This window comes from Eutrema salsugineum, unplaced genomic scaffold, assembly GCF_000478725.1.
Source record: "Eutrema salsugineum unplaced genomic scaffold, Eutsalg1_0 scaffold_9, whole genome shotgun sequence".
In the NCBI taxonomy this organism is placed as follows: Eukaryota; Viridiplantae; Streptophyta; class Magnoliopsida; order Brassicales; family Brassicaceae; genus Eutrema; species Eutrema salsugineum.
This window is the reverse complement of record NW_006256342.1, coordinates 6,560,924-6,586,113: the sequence shown is the minus strand read 5'-3', so window position 1 is coordinate 6,586,113 and position 25,190 is coordinate 6,560,924. Positions and strand designations below refer to the sequence as shown.

Below are 25,190 nucleotides of genomic sequence, written 5' to 3'. Positions count from 1 at the left end.
AAACCGACACAAACTGACCATTCAGTTTTTAAAATTTTTAAACCAAAACGGTTTTAGTTCGGTTTCACTTTGGTTTTTTTCCATTTATAATCAAACCACGGGGTAAAACATCAATTATTGGGCCGAATCAGTTAATGGGCCGGTCCAAACTTGTCCAAATAATGATATTATGTTTACGACAAACAATTTCATCCGTATGCGGGCTACAAATGCATAAATCAAACATTAGAATTAAAAAAATAATTTAATAATTATATGTTATTATATTTCTATTATTTTTTATTTATTTATACTAAATTAGAAATCTGAATGAATTTTTTTAAAAAAGAAAAATTAAAATCGATAATTATTTACAAATGATAATTAATTCAAGTATACTATTTAATAATACAATTTTTCACCATATCCATTACATACAATTTCATTGACACTTTCAAATAAAAACGAATTGATATGATCTTTTTAAAATTTCCTCTATCATAACCTACAAACTCCACACACATATTTTGCAGATCGATTGTGATTCTTTATAGTTCTAGAGGTTATGTTGGTAATTATTTTTAAAAAACTATGTAGAAGAAAAGAGAGCTAGAAACCATGACGTTATTTTAAGGTTGGTGTTTCAACATTTTCATTGGCCCCGTTGAGTTGGAGATTGATAGGATCAAAGATTCATAGTATTGGAAATTTTCTCAAACAAATATCAGCATCATAAGCCAATTATTTTGTTTAAATATATTATCAATGTTTTCTATGTATAAATTTTTATTTTGTTTTCGTATGAAACTCAATTCATAATTTTATCCACAGTTGCTCCTTATATAGTAGCAACAAAAGAATTTCTTTGTTCTCTGTGATTTGTCGATTATTTTTTGTTATCTTGTGGATCATGCAATAAATAAAAATTATTAGAATCACTAAATTTTCATAGTTAGAAAGTATGAGTTCCATAGCACATACAAAATGTAACTGAAATTTAGAAATTTATGTAAAATTTAGATGTTTTATATATATGTTATCGTCACAATAGATCAATAAATTAACATTTACTTTTATTATAAATCTGTGTAAAAATAATATTAAATATTAATTTTGTGTATTTTTGAAATATTTATTAACATATAATATATTCTTTTTATATGGTTGACAGCCTTATCAAAGCCATCGAATACGAACATATAATATTTTTTCTATATTTTAAAAAAAACCAACAAATGAAAGGATTATATTCAGTACAATCTTCATGAATCAATTCATAGAGAAATCCATAAGAAAGTTGTGATTGGTTCCTTATGTGTGCTTTAATAAATTTTAGAAACAAAGAATCAAGTTTGCAATGAGCAGCAGCAACATCAACACTGAACTGCTTTAGACGAAGTAATTTCTTTCTCAGTTTGATTTCATCATCATGCTGAATCCAAAAAAAAAAACCACGAGCCACCAAATGTATTAAGAAACAAAATATGTGACTTGAACCAAAAGGTAAAACGATTAAATTGTTTTCCTTCGAGAGGCTTCTTCATCTTTTGATGTCCTCATGTCTTAAATTTATTCTCTGTTATTACAATACTCTTTGATTGCACTATCTTCTGCATAAGTGTCGTCTCCTACTTTTTCTCTCTTGAAGTATATACTCTGGAGTCATAAAAAGTCACTAAACTAAACCACTTTTAAACACAAAAAACTTATCTTTAGAGACATTTAGATAGAAAAACACATACGATGAACAAACATTGATCAATACTCTGTTTTTTCAGAAACTGCAGGAAAAATGAAGAAGAGAAAGCAGAGGACCACTCCTTAGTTAAAAGTGAAAGGAACCGAGATGTTTGAAGTGGAGGTGGTGTTCGTAGCGGAGGATTCAATGAGAACGTCAGTTGGCAGAGACGACGACGTCAACGATTAACTCTTATTATTGTAATTATGGTTGGCTCGATGAACATAGTATGTTTTGGCCTTTTAGTAGGATAAGGGCACTTGTAAATTTGTAATGAACATTCCACCAGCAGAGTAAATCTTCTCTCTGTAGCTTTCTTTTCTTTTTTTTTCTTTAAAAAATATAACTTTAAAGAACTGATACGGCTTCTGAGTTTGCGAAGGAAACTATCCTTGAGATTAAGGCCATCACATCTTAATTTCCCATCGTGTGATATCTTATTGCCTCCACTAAGTTTTTTTGTCAGATGAAATTGAACCATCTTATATACACAAAATGATCAGTCAGTCAGTAACTTTTAGGCCATAAGATCTAAACATATCGATTAATAGTTTATAGAAGTAAGTAGACAGTACTAAAAGAAAATCACGACTATGGAAACAGTAAATTATTTGTATCTCTAGAGTTAAAGCTGGATTCTCGGCTAGATGCCTAAGTGGCTCAAGTAAAGCCAAACTTACCGCACAAGTAGAAAAGAGAAAAAAAACTATTGCAAGTGTAATAGAGGATATTTTGTAAAGCACAAGCAAAATTATTGTAAAAAAGATCAAATAATAATCACACAAAAAGCATCTTTTTCTGTTTCAGTTTGGAAATTGGTCTTAATATCTTTACAACGACCAAACCAAAATTTGTAACCCAAGAGGTACGATCAAAAAAAACTGATAACATAAATATTTTTATAAACAACATGAACCAAATCCATTTAATACTATAAAGAATAAACAAAATGAAAATATAGTGATGAATCATCACCGATTTAATCCAGAATTGAGGATACTTGGCCATAGAGAACAAAAAATAATGTGAGGATACTTGACTTCGGCGAGTGAATTTGAGATCGGAAGGTGTATAGGTTTATAGAGATTGGTGTGTATAGATTCATATGATGTACTTGTTAGCACTGCTCTCGAATATCCCTTGGGATACAACTTTATTGCCGTAGAGAATATTACAGTGTATTTGTTAGCACTGCTGAACAAATACATATATGCATGATATGTAGAAAATACTTTAGATTCATATTTTCTTCCTCCCATTAAAAAGCTATCTGATACATAATGATTCTCTTTAAGCACCAAGAAATCTTTAACACCCTAGGAGAACTTAGGGAAATGGAGTTTTTCATCGAAAGAAATGACTTCCCAATTGGAAAAAGGTGAAGCAACCATCACATCAACACCAAACTCACATTGTTCTCCCTCGAAGATATATCCATTTTTAGGGTCATTGAATGTTTCGAGTGAAAGGACTTGTGATAATCCCCACACCATTCTTAATGCATTGAATCGCTTCACTTCCAAAATATTAACCTCTGAGTTTCGTGGAGTAATTTGGTATTATATTTAGTGTTCAATCTGTTCCATATGATAGAGTTTAAGCATTCTATTTCTGCATTTAGTAAATAACGAATGTTATTAGGGTTTGTTAGGTTTTACTAAATATCGGTTTTATTAAATTTGAAAGATAGTTTGATTTATAATTTAATGAAGCAAACCAATGTTTCTAAACCAATGCTCACATTCATGCAAACCAATGCTTCCATTTGATCAACACAGCCAAAACAAATATTATTTTGTATTATTTTCACGATCATGTTTTCAAACATTAAAATGCAAGAAATTTAACAAACAAATATACTCATCAATAAAGAATAAAAAAAATGAATCTAAACTATTATTAGATTTTCAAACAATCAAATGGAAATTTATATTAGTCCACGCAAGGCACGGGAAAGTCAACTGTTTGAAACGAAGAAATAAAATATGAAAACAAATAAGCAACAATCAGTAACAAATAGAATGTATATTAAATTTTTGTTTTGTTCTTTAGCTTTATCACCTACCTTGAATCTCTAAGATAAAATGTGATAGTCTCATCTTCGCTGTAACCACTGGTATGTTTTATATTGTATGAAGCATATCCTTCCCATGCGTTGAATTTCCCAACATTAATCACTTCTCCAGTTAAATCTTGTATTGTGAAAAAATAATGAGTTATATGGTTTTCTGAAACAGTAGAATAATATTAGTAAATAATATTTATTTTTCTATACACTAACCTGGTAAGTAATCATTTGAATAAACGCCATTTTTAATCATTTGGAAATCGACGAAAGAAAAGAAGTTCTGATTGCATTGCAAATCTTCCTTTTGTATGATGGTATTCCTTTGGAAAAGAATCTTTGATAGATGTTTAGTAGCTCGAAAGCACCCAGTAACAGGAATAACCTCAAAATTTTGAATTGTAATCCAATTTTCTTCAAATAACCTCTTTGAAAAGAAGTCATAATTTGAGCATAGACCAAACCTTCAATTTTAGAACCCTGCACGAATAATAGAAATGAAGTATGAGGATTCAAGTAGTAAATAAATCAAAGACAAAGAATGTGGTAAATTTTAATTTACATATCAAACATGTTCATCACAAAAAATGGAAGCCAATCTTTTTTCAGAGTTGGGCATAGACTGGGTCCAAACACGAAGTATCTTCACGAAAACAGATGTCTCATACCACCGAGGTGTTAAACAGGAAACACCAAAAACAATTGGATCATATCCAATAGGCTTCATAGTAGGTTCCAAATAACCCTCATTGTTTTTTTCTTGTACACAATCTGAGACTTGTGTCCTAAGTAAAGGAAGATCAACAGTAACAGTTTTTTCTGATGAAGATAAACCTGTGTTGGATATATGAACATCTTCTTCACTGTTAGAAGGAGCATAATCAACATCCTCTTCATCACCATCAGAATCATTTGTTTCATCGTCACCATCACCATCACAATCATCCTCACTATCAGTACTTCCATCATCACAAGAAGAATCATCACCTTCAACAATATTCCTCTTCTTCATTATCACCTTCAACATATTCCTCCTCATCATCATCACAAATGAAATAAATATTGAGCAATACAAAAGAATACGTAGAATAGATATGTTTAATAAGAAAATTCCCAAAATTAATAATCCTTAAGAACAAAAACATGTAACTTTTTAAAAATTAAATATGATAGAAAGAGAAATCATGAGGCATCATGCATCTTAATTAAAAAAAACGACAGATAAATCTCCAAACATGTAAAGGATTCACCATAGTATCACAATTTAACAGAGTTAAGTAAGTCTTCAGAAGACATAACGGAGTACTCTAGTGGCTTGCCTCTTAAAAAACTTCAAAGTACTCAGTATCATCATCAATGAAACATGATTTCCATTGGCTTTTTCTTTAATCCCAGATCCAGTGAGAAGCAAACTTTGAGTAAACTTTTGGGTGATTAGAATTACATTGGAGCCAGCTTGAAAATTGGTTTTCGTCAAACGTAGTTACTGTAGGGTTTGAAGGGTTGTTTACAGCTACAAAAATAGAACGATATGTATATGAGTTTTGTAAGGCTATAATGTATATCTTAATACTTTTTTAGAAATATATTAGTATATGTTTACCTGATGACTTCATGAGTTTTTAGTTAGAATGAAGAAGAAGGAAGAGATTAGAAAATTTTGAAAGTTATGAGAGAATTAGAGAAAAGTGTTTGATATTTATACTAAATTATAAAATATTGATATTTTTGTTAGATTTTATCTAAAATTTGTTAACATAAAAAATGGTAAACATTTAAAAAAAACGTTTTATGAATTTTTTAATATAAAAACGTTTTTGCTTAATTATTTTATAAATTTTGGTTATATATAATTTCAAAAACGGTTTAATTTTACAGCGAAATTAAGCATTAAACCATAATAATTTATACCGGTTTGTTTTAAGTTATTTTTGACATATCAGCAGACAATAACCAATCAAAAAATGACACATAATCGGTAAATTGGGTAAAAATATCTTTTTGTAGCTGAAACTCATTTTAGAACTGACACGTAAACGAAAGACTTTTGAAAATCGCTCTGAGCGCGACACGTAAACAAATCACTACACAAATAAGTATATAGATAGAATTACAAATTCAATATACAAAACTTCCAAAAAAAAATTAATATTTTAATAATAGCAAAAATTATAAATTTAAATTGTATAATATTACAAGTTAAAAACACCAAAACACTTCATCATCTTCTATTAGTCCAGTAAAGTCTTTTTTATTTTTTCCAATAAATAATCTCTTATAATTCAAAATACTCCAAAAAAATATTTGACGAAAGATTAACTCTATGCAGTATTAAGATCAGGATCAGATGAAAGTGACGTGAACATAGAACCTTTAGGGGCCTATATTATGGAACAAACAAACCACACAGCACTAAGCCTGTGAGACATATATAAAACAAGAATAACTGGGTACAAATAACATTGCTAACAAACAAGAGTATGCGTGGAAAAAGCACTTTAATGCAACATAAAAAGAGTCAGTTCAAATTAATGATTCACTCTATCCGAACAATAAAAATATGATCCGCTATACGATCCAGAGTAGATATACTCTATAAAAGTCTTACGAACTCTCTCGGAGCAATGGACAGTCACAATCACATTCACACATATTATCATTTGACCTAATTCTCTCGACGGTTCACAAAACACAAGTTTTTTCTATCTAAACATTAACCCACTCTGAGATTTTGGATCCAACCAAATACTCGATTTTCGGTCATCTTTGGTCAGAATCATCATAATTCTCTCACATTTCCATTTTCTACCAAAAACATTTAAACATTGATTTGTACATGCATTTAGTTGGATGAGTTTACATTGTCGTGATCCAAATAACATTAGCATTCATTCATATTTTTAAAATTGTTATCTATACACTGTAGTATTTCTAGATGATTTAAATATGTTAAAGAAAAGCCCTAAAAACTAAAGAAAAGCCTTATAACCCTGTCCGGATCAGTCGAGTCTTAGAATATAGGCGTCATTTTTTTTTGGGATGAGCTCAAATATATATGGATTTTGTAGGTTTTAGACGTAATTGGCTCAGACCAGCCCGATTGACATACATAAATCACACCCAATATAAGAGACTTCTCTTGGTAAGGTTTTGTGTTTTGGTTTCGACGGACCACTATACATATATTCTTTAAATATATAGATTTCTAAAATAAAGTAAAACTAACTACATTATTATTATTTTTTTATCTAAATTCTTTAATCCAAAATACTAAACACTAAGATCATGTCCAACTCTGAATTCCATATTGGGGTTCTTTGGAATTTTTTAAAATATTTTCTTTTTTTGAACAGTAATGAATCAGGAAAGAGAAATGGCTGATAAATTTTTTTCCACACACATTTACTTGGCGACGAATAAAACATTGACAGCTAGCGATGTCCTACACATACTTACCTGAAGACGAATGAGACGCTGACAGCTAGGGATGAAACTCTTATGATACAGGTTCATTGGGTTCGATGGGAAGACACGGTTTCATTGAAAGTTAAGCTTTTTGATTTTTAAAAAAAAATCTCAAAAACCCTTTGGACCCCACTGATGAACCTCTATTGAACCTGCATTGGAGGTGGTCTAAGTGGACCTCATTCTGGCAAACAAAGTTGTCTGAAGTCCAAACAGCAAAAGATCCACTTAGTATTTGGCTTTTGTCGGGTACTTAATAGCTTAAAGAAATTTTCGTATTAAGTACTAGAATACTGGATACAACAGACCATGTGACATATATGCAATTAAATTTGCAGACATTTCATCTAAGATCATCAGATTATCCAAAGTGAGTTATGGCTTCTATGGGAAAGCGGCATATTCGTGCCTCAACTGACTTCCCTGGTACGATTTGCTGCCTGTATTCTTGAGTTGTGCCTACACATACCGCAACTCTTAAAAATTTGAATTTTCATGCCTGTACCGACATTCGTTTGGCTAATTCATGCCTTGACTAATTCTCTGTTAGTCAACTCCTTGATCAGAGAAGATGAAGCTCCTCAGTCGTCCTCTGATCTTCTCTGATCAGTCGTCCTCAGCGAAGGCAGTTTTCTTACCGCACCAAAGAGATTTTACCTCTTGTTTCTTCAGAAACGGTTTGTAGATATGATTCTTCAGATCCTGTTTGGTCTCCATCTCCAAATCAAGGATAAATTGTCGAAGGTTGCCTTCGTACCTGGAATATACCAAAAACATCACCCAATGTGCTCTTGATAGCAAAACAGTCAAAAGGCAAACAGTTTAAGTCCCTTACCAAAGCTTCTTTGCAAGTTTGTACCTAATATGCAAATGTCTCAAAGTTCAGATTTCAGAGTGCTATGATCCTCATGTAACATGACAATTTTTTTTGTTTACAAACTTTGGGACATTTTTAGAAGTGTTATACCATATATGATTGAATTTTTCATTACAAATAATTATTGAACAAAAACAGATCGACGACTGATCTCTAGACTCCGGAGTGAAATTGTGTGATTAATGGGCATCTTGTGTAAGAACTATCGAGATATATTGAATAGAAAAAAAAAAGAATATAGTAAAAATGGATTCAAATTTTGTCGATGTTCTCGGAGACATTCTTCATACGTGGACGAACTTCAGGGTCACCTTCGGTACAAGCAAGAGCGAGATGGAAAACGGACAAGACTTGTTGCTTGGCGTGAACTTCTTGTAGCAACATTGGATCAACCATATCAGACAACGGAGTCTCCTCTTCAAACCCTTTCCTCACCCACTTCACCAAATCCGGCACCTCAACAACCACCGTCGACGACGACGAGGAAGAGCTTATGGGAGACGAATCCGGCGATTTCCCGGTAAGAAGCTCCATGAGCACGACACCAAAGGAGTAAACGTCCCATTTCTGTGTGGGCCTGCTTCCAGGGAGACGAGCCTCGGGTGCTTTGTATCCGTTAGATCTGTCTGAGGGTTTGATGGAAGTATAAGGGAGAGCTCCGCCTAAGAAACCGCCGGTAGCGGAGGAGGTCGAGGGGTCGTTGGAGGAAGAGGAAGCGGCGGTGATGGTGATGAGACGTGTGAGACCGAAGTCGGAGATGTGAGGAGTGAAAGATGAGTCTAAGAGGATGTTTGAAGGCTTGACGTCGCCGTGTACTAACTTTCTTGGGCTGCACTCGTGTAGATACGCTAGTCCACGTGCCGCTCCTTTTGCGATCTTTAGTCTCGTTGACCATGTTAGGCTTGGTGATGGTTGACCATTCCTCCCTATTTTAATAAAAATAAAAAAAGAAGCAATAATGTAATTACGATGAGAAAAAGACGGGTCAACTAAAGGATCCAGTGAGGTGGGTATGTAGTAGAATCATTACTCGTAGCCCACAAGTCATCTCTCTCTCCTACTCCAATACATATCTCTCATCATTGTTTCTCTGAGTCTCTTTCCTTTACTAATTAGTAATTACTTCTACTCTACGACTCTACCATATACTAAATCCTGGAGCATGTTTTACTTTACATGTTACTTAACTACAATAAAAGAAAATTAAAGAAATCTTAGTCCACTTTTAACAAAAAAAAACATGTTTAAGACAAAAAATTGGAGTGTGTGTAGATAAAACAAAACTAAAAAGCTTGAAGGATTAGTAGATGGGATCTTTTCACCACTTCAAAGCAAAAACAAGATCTTGACCCTACAAACAAAGTATGTCACATCTAACCTCAATCTGACGTCAACATACAGAGGCGTTGACAAAGTCAACCCATAATTTATTTCATGGTCAATTCAATTGCATATAATCCTATCACTGGTTCAGTAAATTAAATTCAATCACGTAGTGGGTAAAGTAAAGGTCTTACCTCTAAGAGCATCAGCTAAACTGCCATTATTGACAAAGTCACTGATCAAGAGTTTCTCATCAGGAGCCCAATAATAAGCTCTTAGCTTCACCACATTAGGATGCTTCACCTTCCCCATCGCTTGAACCTCCGTTACAAACTCCTTATACCTCTGTTCTCCTCCTTCTCCAAGTCGCCGTACAGCCACCGGAACTCCGTTCCCGAGCACCACCTTGTACACTATCCCCAACCCACTCTTCCCAAGAACATACGCAGAAGCTCTTAGCAACTCGTCTAGCTCGAACGAGAAACCTTTATCGATCGCTACAAGCTCTCCTTCTCCTTTACCCTCTCCTCTCTCGTTATCTTCCGCTTCTGAATCGTCTTCTTTAGGGAACCCAGAGATGCAGCAGCAAGGTTTTCCTTTCTCCGAACCACCGCCGAGTTTCTCGTTCCCTGTGCAGCTGCATCCACCGTCTGTGTCTTTTTTCTTCCAGTACAAGTAAACTATCACCAATCCAATTAGGGCTACACTCGCGGCGTCCGCCACCGAGATCAGCACGATTAGTCCCGTGCTTAGCCCTTTTCTGGAATCCGCATTGTTCCCCGGCGATTTTCGAGTTTCCGGTGAGTTTTCGTCGGTGTTTTTGCACGATTTCTGGAGAGGGAATCCGCATAGTTTCGGGTTGTTGAGGAATGCGGTTGGTCCTTGGTTGGAGAATGAGCCCGTTTGAGGAATTTCTCCGGTCAAATTGTTGCTCCGGAGATCGAGAGAGACAGTGACAGGTAGGTTTCCTAGGGAATTGGGGATTTCGCCGGATAAATGGTTAAAGGAGAGATTGAGAGTACCGGAGAGCGATTTGAGTTCCCCGAGATCTTTGGGAATCGAGCCGGTAAATTCGTTCGAAGAGAGATCGAGCTGCGCGAGATTCTTCAGCTCCGGCCAAATTTCTCCTGGAATCTCACCGGAGAAGTTGTTCGCGGCGAGAATCAACCGTTGAAGCTGTTTACACTTCTTGAGATCCGGAGAGAGAGCTCCGGAGAGCGAATTTCCAGATAAATCGAGATTCTGAAGCCTAGGAAGGGTACAGATCGAAGGAGGCAGAGAACCAGAGAGATTGTTTCCGTAGAGGAAGAGACTATGAAGCGCCGTCGCATTGAAGAGCTGAGCCGGGATCGAGCCGGAAAGCTCGTTGTTGTGGAGGTTGAGACGGCGGAGGTAGTTGAGCGAGCCGAGCTCCGACGGGATGTAGCCGCGGAGACGCTTTCCGGCGAGTGAGATTCCGACGACGCGAGAGCCGGAGGAGTCGGAGATGTTCATACAGGAGATGCCGGACCAACGGCAAGGATCGGAATTGTTGTCGTTCCAATCGGAGAAAGCGGAGGAGGAGGCGGTAGAAGATTGATCGACGGCGGATTTGAGAGAGAGTAGGGAGATGCCGTCGGGGGAGAGAGAAAGAGAAGGAGAAGAATTGATGAGATGAAGAAGAAGGTGGAGAAGAAGAGAGAGAATGATCATTTCTCTGGATTTTTGTTTTTGTTTTTTGGAGGTTTCTTCTTCTGTTTTGTTTCTTACTCTCACTCTCAGAGTTTAATTAAGAGAGAGTGAGGTTTGTGGAATTAAGACGATGGGTCGAAGGAAGGTGACGAAAGAATGGGAGGATTGGTTTGGTCGTGGAAGGGTATTTATTTATGTTAGTTATACTTTTTTATCATTTTTGTAATCAATTAATCATAATTTCAACAACATTATATCAGTTGTTTAATAGTTGAACTATACCTTAAAACAAATATTTTTGTCAGTAGGAAAACTTGTATCTTACTACTAGCTCGCTATAGTCTATTACTACTATGATCCCACTTATTTTTTGGTTATCTACTTTGGCTCTTGTAATAAAAGCTCATGTATATATTTCACTTATTTGTTTAATAAACTTTTAATTTTTGAAGTCAACGCCAAAATGCATTTATTTAGGGCAAAAAATGATTACTAAAACATTTCATGGATCACCTTAAAATACAATTTCACTATTTCGCATATTATCAATAATAATTATTTTTTAAAATTATTGGAATCATGATATGAATAAAAAAATTTTGAACTATAAGATATCAAAATAATTTATATTTATATTGTTGAAATCCAATATTAATAAGCATTTGGACCTGTAATATTGAGTTTGTGTATGAATAAAATATGAAGTTTAATAAGCAAATAGGTCTTATAAATTCATTAGAGATTTGGGTTTGAGCCTATGGAAATGAAATGTTTTTATTGGCTATAACTAAAAGTGGAAGTTTAGTGGAAGTGTATTTGCCCCACATTGCTCATAAAGGAGAAAAATCTCTTATATAAATATGACCTTCTCACAATAAGGATCAACAGCATTGTGGAAGTAAAAGAGCATTATGTAAAAACACATACGCGCGCCGCCGCCGTCGCCGGTGCCGGTGCCGGTGCCGGGCTCGGGCTCGGGCTCGGGATCGGGCTCGTTGCTCGTTGCATTTTTTAATTGGCTCTTAGGGCTCTTGGGCTCTTGGGCTCTTGGGCTCTATATAGCTGGGTGTGGGTCGTGGGCTTCTTAGTTCCTGCGAAATATTTTTTGCATATTGAAAGGATAAATCTTAGGAAATAAAAGATTGCGTCCAGATAATAACGGAAGATTTCCGAATCCTTTTACTCGCGGAAATAGGAGAATATTTCTAATATTCCTTTTCGCAAAAGCTTATTCCTTGCGGATCAAGCTGAACCTTCCAGTATAAATAGACGCCCTCTTCTCTCATTCTATATCATCGAATTAAGAATCGAATTTTCGAATACTCCAAACACACAGCAAATCCCTCTCGTCTTAATATCGTAAGTGTCTCGAGAGTTATAGCGTAGTATTTTAGTTCGCAGATTCTATTACGGGTGTTGCGTAATAGTCTCATCACGGTTGTATCCTGGGATTCAAAAATCGCAACAAACCGCCACACATTACGGGCGATTTATTGAGTTAAGGAAAGAGATCATATCTCGACTCCGTGTTTTCGTCTGTTTTCAATCGGTTTTCAAACTCTCGTTTTAATCTCTTACCTTAACATATCGTTTATAATATTGCTATTTTCTATTCGTGATTTCAATCGGATTTTCGCGGTCTTACAATCTTAACTCAATAAATCCGCTTCCTGCTTATCGCTTGAATCGGATTGAATTTAGCGAAACAGTTCTTATAAACGGTTTTTGAGAAAATGAGTTTTTAAAATCGATCTACAAAGTGTCTGCGAAAGTTTCTTAGCTATTTCGTAGAACTTTTGATCTGTTAAAGACGAATCTTCTGAAACGGTTTATGCGGTAGTCTTAGACAGGCCCGAAAAACGTGTTAGGGTTTAAGAACGTCATCAAAAGACGATTCTGGGAACACCTATTTTCGAGTTCTAAGAATACCTATTGGTAATATCTGTGGAAACTCAAAGCGAATCCTTTTCGGAAAAACGTTGTTCATAGCGACTTAAACGTTTTAATTGCTGATTTTGAATCTTGGTTCTCAATACTAACTTCGGTTATCTTCTGTGAACAGATTCAACTATGACTGATGGTGATGTCAACATGACTACCAATGGAAGCTCGGGTGAAGTCAGGATGCCAGCGTCGGTAACCGCAGGACTTCAGCCCGACAAGTTCGATGGTTCGAACTTCAAGCAATGGCAAGAAAGGATGCACTTCTTTCTGTCGTCAATGCAGCTGAGCAAGTACCTCACAGAGGATCCCCCAACAGTGCCAGACAGAAACAAAAATGTTACGATTCTGGCTACCGTTGAAGCATGGAAGCACTCAGACTTTCTATGCAAAGGGCACATCAAAAATCGCCTGGTGGACCAGCTTTTCGATGTGTACAGTGAGGTCAAAACTTCCAAAGAACTTTGGGATGCTTTGGAAAAGAAGTACAAGTCGTACAATGTCGGCTCTGGGAAATTCGCTACAGCGAAACTCCTCAAGTTTGAGATGGTGGATTCTCGTCCCATCATGCCACAAGTGCACGAGCTGGAATTAATCTTTCAAGAGATTAGGACTGAAGGAATGAAGCTATGTGAGACATTCACGGTGAACTGCTTCAATGAGAAGATACCTCCAAGTTGGGCAGACTTCCAGAACTATCTTGCTTACAAGCTAAAGGCTCTGTCTCTGGCAAATCTGATCTCCAGATTGCAGAATGAGTCACTAAAACGTGACAAAGTTGGAAAAGAAGATGGTCAGATCATGACCCATGATGCAAACGTGGCTGAGTACAGGAAAAAGGGCAAAGGCAAACCATCCAACAAGGCTGTGCCTAACAAGTTTCCTCCACGAAACAACACTAGCTTCAAGAAGCAAGGTCAAGCACCCATGAAAAACAAGTTCAATGGGAAGTGCAACTACTGCGACAAGCTTGGACATAAGTCTTCAGAGTGTCGCCGAAAGGCTAAGTCTGAGAACAACCAAGCTCACTTGACTGAAACAGACTTGTGTGTAATGGTTATAGAGGCTAACTTGGTGGAAGAGAACCCCAAGGCGTGGTGGTATGACACAGGTGCAACCACACACATCTGTATTGACAGAGAAATGTTCAGTACCTATCAGAAGTGCAAGACTGATGATCAATTGAAGATGGGAAACGTCTTCCAGTCCAAGATTGAAGGTACTGGAAAATTTGTATTGAAGATGACTTCAGGCATGGAGGTTACTCTCAACAACGTGAAGCATGTTCCAGACATGAGGAAGAACCTGATCTCTGGTACTCTAATGAGCAAGCATGGTTTTGCAATCAACTTTGAGTCTGACCAGCTGATACTTAGGAAGAATGGTGTTTTCATAGGAAAAGGTTATGTTAAGTCAGGATTGATCGAAATGTCTGTAATGACAATCCTGAAGAAAAACAAAGTTGTACCTGATTCCAAAGATTTAATTAATAAGAATCCAGTTGCTTATGTGGTTGAGTCTTCTAATATTTGGCATGAACGTTTGAGACATGTTAATTACAAGTCTATTCAAAGACTGATGAATTTGAACGTGATTCCAAAGTGCAAAATTAGCAAAGACAAATGTGAAATTTGTGTCCAAGCTCACGAAAACACCATCACCTCATGTTGAACGAACTACCGAACCTCTTGGGTCTGTGCGATTTAAAATATCTACCATCAAGAGGTGGTAAAAAGTATTTTGTGACTTTCATTGATGATTGTACAAGGTACTGTTACGTGTATTTGCTGCGTAGTAAAGATGAAGTCTTGGACAAATTTAAAGAGTACAAACTCGAAGTTGAAAAGCAACTGGCAAAGACCATCAAAATGGTCAGAAGTGATAGGGGTGGAGAATATGATGGATCTTTCAAGGAGTTTTGCCAGATAAACGGAATCATCCATCAAACTACAGCCCCTTATTCACCTGAATCCAATGGAGTTGCGGAAAGAAAGAACCAAACTCTGAAGGAGATGATGAATGCAATGTTGTAGGAATCCGGGACACCCCAGAATCTGTGGGGGGAAGCACTGCTCACCACAAATTATATCCTCAACAAAATACCTCATAAGGTAACTGGCAGAACACCGTATGAACTTTGGAAAGGTAATGTACCTTCGTAGAAATACCTGAAAGTGTGGGGGTGCTTAGCAAAAGTCGCAGTGCCACCTCCAAAGAAGGTCACAATTGGACCTAAGACTGTGGACTGTATCTTTAACGGATATGCTCACAATAGTAGTGCTTATCGATTTCTGGTACAAAAGTCAGATGTATCAGATGTCCAAGTGAATACTATCATGGAATCAAGGAATGCTTCTTTCTTTGAACACATGTTTCCATATAAAGATAAGCAAACTACTAAACGCACTCGTGAAGAAAGAGATGTGACTACTTCTGTAAATGAGATGGAAGTAGAATAGGTTGAAGATGAACCTCGATGAAGCAAAAGAGCTCGTAAGGAAAAATCTTTTGGTGAAGATTTCATGATGGTCTTTCTTGTCGAGAATGAACCAAGATCTTACACAGAAGCCATGTCTACACCAGAAGCTCCTTATTGGAAGGACACTGTCAATAGTGAGATGAGTTATATAATGCAGAATCATACCTATGAGATAATTGACTTACCTCAAGGGTTCAAAGCACTAGGGTGTAAATGGATCTTCAAGACCAAGCTGAAAGCTGATGGTTCGATAGATAAGTACAAGGCACGCCTTGTGGTGCAAGGATTCAGACAAAAAGAAGGTCTAGATTTCTTTGACACCTATTCTCCAGTTACGAGAATAACTTCGATCAGAATATTGATTGGCGTAGCAGCCTTGCGAGGCTTGGAAATCCATCAGATGGATGTTAAAACTGCCTTTCTAAATGGTGATTTAGAAGAAGAAATATACATGAAACAACCCGAAGGTTTCGAGGTTAAGGGTCAAGAGCACAAAGTGTGTAGACTCGTGAAATCATTGTATGGACTGAAACAAGCTCCAAAACAATGGCACGAAAAGTTTGACAATGTGATGATGTCAAATGGTTTCAGCATTAACGAATGTGATAAATGCATCTACTACAAATGTACTCCAAACGGATACATCTTACTATGTCTGTATGTAGATGACATGCTGATTATTGGCAGTAACAAAGATATCATTCAACAAACCAAGAACATGCTCAATGGGAAATTTGACATGAAAGACATGGGACTTGCAGATGTCATTCTTGGGATTAAGATCATTCGTACTTCAGATGGAATTACTCTGTCTCAAGATCACTATGCTGAAAAGATCCTAGAGAGGTTTAAGACCTACTCGAATGGAACCGCAAAAACTCCAATGGATATGCAAGTTCACCTAACCAAGAACACAGGTGAACCAGTATCACAGGTGGAGTATGCACGGGTAATTGGAAGTCTGATGTACTTGACCAATTGTACAAGACCCGATCTAGCGCATGCGGTAAACATGTTAAGTCGCTACACAAGTAATCCAGGTCATACTCATTGGAAAACAATAACTAGAGTGTTGAACTATTTGCGATACACTAAGAGTTATGGGCTACAATTTTGGTAAAGAACCAGCAGTGTTAGAAGGGTATAGTGATGCCAATTGGATTTCAGATTCTAGAAATTCCAAATCCACAAGTGGATATGTCTTCACACTCGCTGGAGCAGCAGTATACTGGAAATCTTCCAAACAGACACTCCTAGCCCGATCAACCATGGAGTCAGAGTTCATAGCTTTAGACAAAGTAGCCGAAGAAGCAGAGTGGCTTCGGAACTTCCTGGAAGATATCTCGATGTGGGAAAAACCAGTGCCAGCATTACGTGTACACTGTGATAGTCAGTCGGCTATTTCTCAGGCACTAAATAATCTGTATAATGGCAAGTCTCGTCACATACGAAGACGACATAAGACCATTAGGCATCTGATCTCAAGTGGTGTACTCACGGTTGATTACATCAAGTCAGCGGAAAATTTAGCGGATCCGTTCACCAAAAGCTTGCCGCGAGATCAAATCATTAAATCATCTAAGGGAATAGGCTTATTGCCTATCATGAAAGAGGATATTTGATGGAAACCCCACCTACGCAATTGGAGATCCCAAGAGGTTGGTTCAAAGGGACAACTAAATCAAGCAGAATCTGAGAAAAGCACTGAAAAATGCTCAATTTCCATGATGATAAACAGTGCTTCCTGTAATTATGTAAGGTTAAGCTTTATGGCTTTTAATGATAAGACCATAGCCTTCATATACATGTATATAGAGTATAACAGGATACTTTCTGTGTATGTGACAGGTACTTGGCAATCACCTAGTGAGCGTGAAATGAGGCCGTTTCTAGGAGAACGAAGACAAGGCTATACTCTCCAAGTTCACTCATGATAAACCAGGCACGTTCAAGGCCACAATGAACACAATAGAGAACTGAATGCTACGAGAAGACAAAGCTGGGTTGTATCTGTTGATTTGGTTTACACCAAAATCCGGGTGGTTCAAGACATCATGTTCACTTCCTGGAGAGTAAATCCGACAGATATTAACAATGAGTAGTTCAAGGCTGAAAAACGCTACTTCCTCAGACACAGTTAGTTTTCGCTTATACTCTCGAAAAGTCCGTCTGTCGAGTCAGTAGTCTAGTTTGAGTCTAGTCTGCATAGTCTATCGAGTCTGCATATGTATAGAATCATTTCTATTCATGTGGGGGATTGTTGGAACCCAATATTAATAAGCATTTGGACTTGTAATATTGAGTTTGTGTGTGAATAAGAAATGAAGTTTAATAAGCAAATGGGCCTTATAAATTCATTTGAGATTTGGGTTTGAGCCTATGGAAATGAAATGTTCCTATTGGCTATAACTAAAAGTGGAAGTTTAGTGGAAGTGTATTTGTCCCACATTGCTCACAAAGGAGAAAAATCTCTTGTATAAATATGACCTTCTCACAATAAGGGTCAACAGCATTGTGGAAGTAAAAGGGCATTATGCAAAAACACCTACGCGCGCCGCCGCCGCCGCCGTCGCCGGTGCCGGTGCCGGTGCCGGGCTCGGGCTCGGACTCGTTGCTCGTTGCATTTTTTAATTGGCTCTTAGGACTCTTGGGCTCTTGGGCTCTTGGGCTCTATATAGCTGGGTGTGGGTCGTGGGCTTCTTAGTTCCTGCGAAATATTTTTTGCATATTGAAAGGATAAATCTTAGGAAAGAAAAGATTGCGTCCAGATAATAACGGAAGATTTCCGAATCCTTTTACTCGCGGAAATAGGAGAATATTTCTAATATTCCTTTTCGCAAAAGCTTATTCCTTGCGGATCAAGCTGAACCTTCCAGTATAAATAGACGCCCTCTTCTCTCATTCTATATCATCGAATTAAGAATTGAATTTTCGAATACTCCAAACACACAGCAAATCCCTCTCGTCTTAATATCGTAAGTGTCTCGAGAGTTATAGCGTAGTATTTTAGTTCGCAGATTCTATTACGGGTGTTGCGTAATAGTCTCATCATGGTTGTATCCTGGGATTCAAAAATCGCAACAAACCGTCACATATTACAGGCGATTTATTGAGTTAAGGAAAAAGATCATATCTCGACTCCGTGTTTTCGTCTGTTTTCAATCGGTTTTCAAACTCTCGTTTTAATCTCTTACCTTAACATATCGTTTATAATATTGTTATTTTCTATTCGTGATTTCAATCGAATTTTCGCGGTCTTACATATATGATATTACTTATATAAATTTTATAGTTCCAGTTTGAATTTCCAATCCGTTTTAATTTATTTATATTTGTTCAGCAAAAAGTATGTCAAAATAATTTAAAAAATTGATGATATCGCTAATCCTGAACATTTTTTTAACTCATGATCAAATCCATACACTTTTTATTCGTTACCAACCAAACCCAATTTCTACTAAATCACTTTACGGTTTTATTTTTTACGATAAATCGATTTCATCACTTTTTACTGACTGTGAGTATAGTTGTGAGTTGTGACTTTTAGACTCTGAAAAAAAGGTAAATAGCATGACATGTGGAATTAACTGCCAGCAATTTTACTTAATTAAAAAAGTGAAGAAAATGCTGTAGTGGTCCTCACAAAGATTAGTGTCATAAACAGATGGATTAAGTGGACGAGGGATTAATAACAACTGAGCATAATCGTATCAGTAACTCCTTGGGAACTGTTACTGTCCCCCACTTAGCCGCCGAACCAAAAACCATGCCTTTGACACGTGCTTGTAGTCCTTCGAAGTCTCAAAATATCATAGGATATTTTGTTGGTAAAATTATACTCCTTGAGTATTAGAAACTTTTTTCTTATTATTGCAACTTTGCGAACCAACTAAATGCAATTTTATACAATCAATTCTTTTTGTAATCAATAGATTAAAAGGAATCTTGATCATTAATTAACAAAATAAAATTTTAATGTCACCCTCCAATCATTGAAACATGCTTAGAAGCAAAAGAAAGCATGAGCTTAGTAGCAAATGAAAGCATGAATTATATATGATATTATCTTATTTAAGATCGATTAATGATGAGAGACAGCTTACAAAATGAGATTAAATAATTTTTTTAATAAAATAAGGTATTAATTCCTTTTAATCTAGACCAACTGCGGGTGCCGAGATATTGTTGCCTCTTGGATCTTATTCGAGTTTTTATATCTTAAAATTCAAAATATACATATACTGTCTACTCGAGAAAAATAATGTATGACGTTTAATTTATGTCATCGCCATTGTTGCTAATATCGAAAGTGGCTTTACTTTTTGTATTATTATTCGCCATCCTTCCAGACTTACTTGGTTTTGGCTGGTATCATGAGAAAGGAAGAAGATGAAGAAGAAAATATGGACCAACAAACCACGCATCCACGTGCTATGCTAGAACCATGCATATATCGTCTCGGATCTCTCACTACGGTGTGAACATCGGGAAAATCATTCCCTATAAAGAATATAGTGATGATTTGGAATTCTGAATGATATATTACACCAAGATTAGTAATGATGAGATCAGCATATTGGAAGAAGGTGATGCACTCATTTTTATCTATACATATATATTTTTTATGATGCACTCATTGATCCCACCATTTGGATGAGTTTCTCTCAAGAAACCGTAATCCTTTTGCTTTGCACCCAAGTCATATTATTTTCTCATCTTTTTTTTTTATTATTATCTCTATCGTTAGGTCTATGTTGTTTTATTTTTCCTCCCATATTGTCTTTTGAGGAGGAGTTGTAGACCCGATTTATAAGGAAAATAAATAGATAATAATTGAGACGACAAAAAAAAAGTATTGTTGAGATTGAATCGGTTGGTGTTGCTGGTAAAAACTGATATAGCCGTGTTAAGAAATACTTCTGCCTAGAGGTAGATAAGAAAACCCTTTGGATATTTAGTGTGTAGCATTGTGTTGGAGATTCTGACTATGTTTGTGTGCAACTGCAGTTTGTATGTAACTTATAAAGAACAAGAACATACGGACGAATATTCGGATGTCAAGGCTCTAAAAGATGGTTTTGTAAGTCCAATTTTAATGCTCTTTTCTGTATCATTTTAATACAATCTCCTTTTGTCCAATCTTCAGCCGGAACTAGTCTTGTTAAATTCTTGAATTTGCAGATGTTTCCTAAGGAAAGGTGTAATAATAATATTTAATCATGTCATTTTCACAGATTTTTTTTTTTTTTAAATTTCATATATCTCGGCCACGGGCAAGCATATGTATAGATAACAGAAATACAATCACTTCCATTGTATCTGGCATACGATGACGGATAACATTTTTAGGTGTTAGTGATAAATTAATCAGTATTTTAATTTTTTGTTTTGTTTCCACTAAATACTGATAGTAATGTTTTTTAGCTGGTTTTATATGAGAAGAAGAAAACCAACTAAAAAACATATCCCATACCTTTTTCTTCTCCTGATAGATTACTAATACCATATCAAAGACTTATCAATGTTGTAGTTTGAAAACGTTAGATCTCGTTACCTAAAACGCAACATACCATTTTATGCTCTAGTCTTATACTTAGAGGCTAAAACACATACCTTACCTATACTAATCAAGATAAGAAAATCAACTTTTAACGTATGGTAGTAATGAATACTCTCGGATTTCGTTTGATAGAAAATGGTTACTAATTAGTTCATAATATATATGCTTCTAAATTACCAGGATCAAACTATAAAACCACTAAAACAAAAACTACTATCCCATATCTGGCGTTTGTAGAAGCAAAAGTTTGTTCTTCTCACACAAGACTAGAGTATAGAACAGTCAGAGATAGAAGAGCTTGTATCACAAGTTCAAAACACACAAAAGAGCTTCATCTTCTCTTATCAATCATCGTCAGAGAAGATTTTCTTCTTACCGCACCAAAGAGGTTTTTCCTCTTGGTTCTCCAAATCAAGGCCAAATAGCTGAAGGTTTTCTTCGTAACTGGAATATACCAAAGACATCACCCAGAGTGCTCTTGATAACAAAACTCAAAATGTAACTAGTTAAGTCCCTTGCAAAAGCTTAAGATCCGGTTTGGTCTCGAAGGTTGTTTTCGTACCTGGAATATACCAAAAACATCACCAAATGTGCTCTTGATAACAAAAATGTAAAAAAGGCAAACAGTTAAGTCCCTTACCAAAGCTTCTCTGCAAGGATGTATCTAATCAAAGAGAAATAATAGCGTTAATCTTATGTCATGACATCAAAACTATAGCAATAAGTTAGAGAATCGAATCTCCATAATGGAAAATCAATTTACTTGGGTCGGAAAAGGTATGGAGCTATCTCAGCCGCCTCAAGAATAAACGAACGCTTATTCTACTCTCGCAGCGCCTACAGTATAAAAAAAATATACTCAGCAAACCTACTTTCATATAACTACTTAGTATATTTTCAAATGATTAAAATATACTTTTCATCACTACTATAGTGTTATTTTGCGGTTTTGCCGGTAATTCGAGTTGAGAGCAAAAGAGGAATTAGCAGAAGTGTATATGATAATTCAATATAGATGAGTAAAGTGTAAGAAAATTTATATACTATATTTTCTTCATATAGAAGATCTATATATGAATGAGCAAAATACACAAACGTTTGTCATTTTCTCTTATTAAATGAAAATTTTCTATTTGCTAACTTTTGTGTATAGAATGTCTATTTTTAGAAAGAAAATATTATTCAGTCATTAGTTTTGATGCATCAGATCTAACCTTCGTATCAAGTATATTGTTCATGTACATAGCTTCAACCACAAAATCGAAAATGCTCCATCACCACGACCACCAAATTCGGATAATTTTCATTATCTCTATATATCTCTATAGAATACCTATATCTATGTCTGGGAAAATTTTATAAAGACTTTTTGTTTCAAATGCAATTATGATATTTGCTGATTTCTATGTGTAAAGGACTATTTTGTTTGTAATTTTGCAATTTGTTTGAGCTTCATTTCCAGAGCATTGCATTGAGCAAGGTGATGGTTCACGCCCAAGATATCATACATTACAGAAAATTATGTTATTGGTAATAAAAAGTTTTATAAGCTTTGCATACGTTTCATCGGGTTCAGATTATCCAAAATAAGTTTTCGATTCCTAAGTTTGCATTGTATCACAAGTTAAAAACACCAAAGAGCTTCATCTTCTCGGATCAGTCGTCCTCAGTGAAAGCAGTCTTCTTACCGCACCAACGAGATTTTACTTCCTGATTCTTCAGAAACGGTTCGTAGGTACGTTTCCTCAGATCCCGTTTGGTCTCAATCTCCAAATCAAGGAGAGATTGTTTGTCTTCGTACCTGGAATATACCAAAAACATCACCCAATGTGCTCTTGATAACAAAACAGTCAAAAGGCAAACAGTTTAAGTTCCTTACCAAAGCTTCAAATCCGGTTTGGTCTCAAAAAGCCGTGTCATCTCTCCATGTATACCAAAAACATCACACAATGTGCCTTTGATAACAAACTCAAGATGCAAATAGTTGAACAAACCTTGTGATCTATGCAATACCTAAATAACAAAAATCAATGTGTTAATCGTCTGTAATGGAATCAAAACTCTAGCGATAAGTTACACAAACAAATCTCCGTAGCATGAATAAATTTACTTGGGTGATGTAGCTCCCTTATCAGCCACATCAGTAAGAAGAATCCTACGCTCGTGCAAGTATTCACCGTTCTTCTCTTGCAGCGCCTACAGTATGAAAGGTTTAATCAACAATCCTACTTTCAGATAACTACTTGTATATTGTTCATCACAAGTATACACTACTTTTCTGATAAATACTTTTTTGATCATTACTATAAACTACTCTCACCTTCTTTGCTTCGTTAGCAGAAGCAAACTCAACAAAGCCATAGCCCAACTTAAACTTAATTACTCCTGAGCTTCTTGGGGTCTACAACAAGTCGAACACGAACAACTTGCCCAACATCTTTGAAGAAATCGATGCTGTCAAAATGGAAGGATAAAACATGAGCCATGAAAAGCTTTTGCTCCGAGAACGGAAGTGGAAATTTAAGATGCTACTTACATATCTGATATTAAAGTGTAGTGAACGAGATTCTTAACAAGGAGAGTCTTTTTTGGTAAGACAGATTCCTGAATTTAATAGCCAAGTGTGTTAGCACGTTTTAAGGAGGGAGGAATTAACATAACAGCAAAAAGTAGCAACAGTTGATATAAGTCATCTGTAAGGTCATCTTTCGACTTAGTGGCAACAGTTGTGTTATTAAACGCTAGAGCCTTGACATGTTATGAAGATAATAAGAAGAAGAGGTACCTCAACAAAATCGGAGAGATGATAAGAACAAGATGCTTAAACTGAACATAAACTTGTCCAAAATATCTAACAAACAAACAGTAGAATATGTAAATTTCTGATCAGACATAAATTAGTCTGATCAGACTTTGTCTCCAAAAACTCGACCCTTCCTTTGATTTCCTGGAGAGTATCACCAAATCCTTTCGTTGTCTCCTTCTCCTCTGAATTATCCTTATGTTCCCTCAGAGCCGGTTTGGTCCCCAAATCATCTCCCAGCTTTCGCTTGCCAAATAAATTAGCCTGATCAGACTTTGTCTCCAACAACTCGACACTTCCTTTAGTTGTCTCCTTCTCCTCTGATTTTTTTTCTTCAGACTCGGTTTAGTCTCCAACTCATCTTCCGGCTTATTTCGCTTACGCGATAGATTAGCTTCGGACATGGAGAGGATGATGAAAACAGCGACGAGTTATATTTTTGCCGCGAATTCGAGTTAGAGAGCAGCAATAATAAACTCCTATAAATAACCCTAGGATTCAGGACGAAAGTGTTTTATAAAACCAAAATCTGGTTTGGGTCGGGCTTACTTTTGGTTCGGTTTGGACAAATTCAAGCATTGTTTTTTTTTGTCGTGACAAATAGGCAAAAGGGAAATTTTTGTTTTCTCTTCATTATTTTGTTTGCCGCTGGTGGATTGGATATATATCGGATTTGACTTCCCCACAACTGAAATTTCCGATCTGAAGGTGTGATAAATTTCAAGCATTTCCTTTAATTCCTTTTCTTTTAGCAATGTATCATCACTATTAAGTTAGTATTCGTTTGGTGTTTTTGTTATTTGCGCATCAGTTGCTCGACGAAATTACCCAGTGAAACATTTCCCCTTTTTTTTTTTTTTTTGGTTACAGGGACATTCTCTTCTCGTGTTCCATTTTCGTCATGACGAGCTTGATATGGTTAACAGCACAAGAAGCTGCAAAGAACAGAGGAAAAGTTCTTTCCTTGTACCGTCAATTACTGAGGAGCCTTAACTCACCAAAGCTGCAGCTTAGCTACGCTTCAAGACTCGCAAAGAAAGCTGAGGTTAAGACCATCTTCTTGTTTGGCTCCGAGGAGATCTCGAAACACAACGTTGCCGATCTCATCCGTACTGGTGAATATGCTCTTTCTCAGTTGAAACAAGGCAAAATCCCAAACAACACTACTCAGTATTGAGAGCCAAAATGTTGTTTCCATGGCATTTCTCCATCCTTGGTGATTACAATTTTCAAGTCTTTCATCAATACATATGGCGTGATGCTCTTTTTCATTTATTGGAAACCTTGAA

At 36.1% G+C, this 25,190-nt stretch overlaps 2 protein-coding genes across 2 annotated transcripts; one reads left to right on the top strand and one right to left on the bottom strand.

Annotated features, from left to right (window-relative positions):
- Positions 1-8,196: 8,196 nt before the first annotated feature.
- LOC18008375 (receptor protein kinase-like protein ZAR1) lies at positions 8,197-11,434 on the bottom strand. Its single transcript, XM_006391205.2, has 2 exons — positions 9,642-11,434; positions 8,197-9,050 (listed from the first exon to the last, which is right to left on the bottom strand). The coding sequence occupies exons 1-2, from the start codon at positions 11,137-11,139 to the stop codon at positions 8,377-8,379; spliced, it is 2,172 nt and encodes a 723-aa protein (XP_006391267.1). The 5' UTR covers positions 11,140-11,434; the 3' UTR covers positions 8,197-8,376.
- Positions 11,435-24,783: 13,349 nt separating this feature from the next.
- LOC18008514 lies at positions 24,784-25,190 on the top strand. Its single transcript, XM_024156189.1, has one exon. The coding sequence runs from the start codon at positions 24,803-24,805 to the stop codon at positions 25,076-25,078; it is 276 nt and encodes a 91-aa protein (XP_024011957.1). The 5' UTR covers positions 24,784-24,802; the 3' UTR covers positions 25,079-25,190.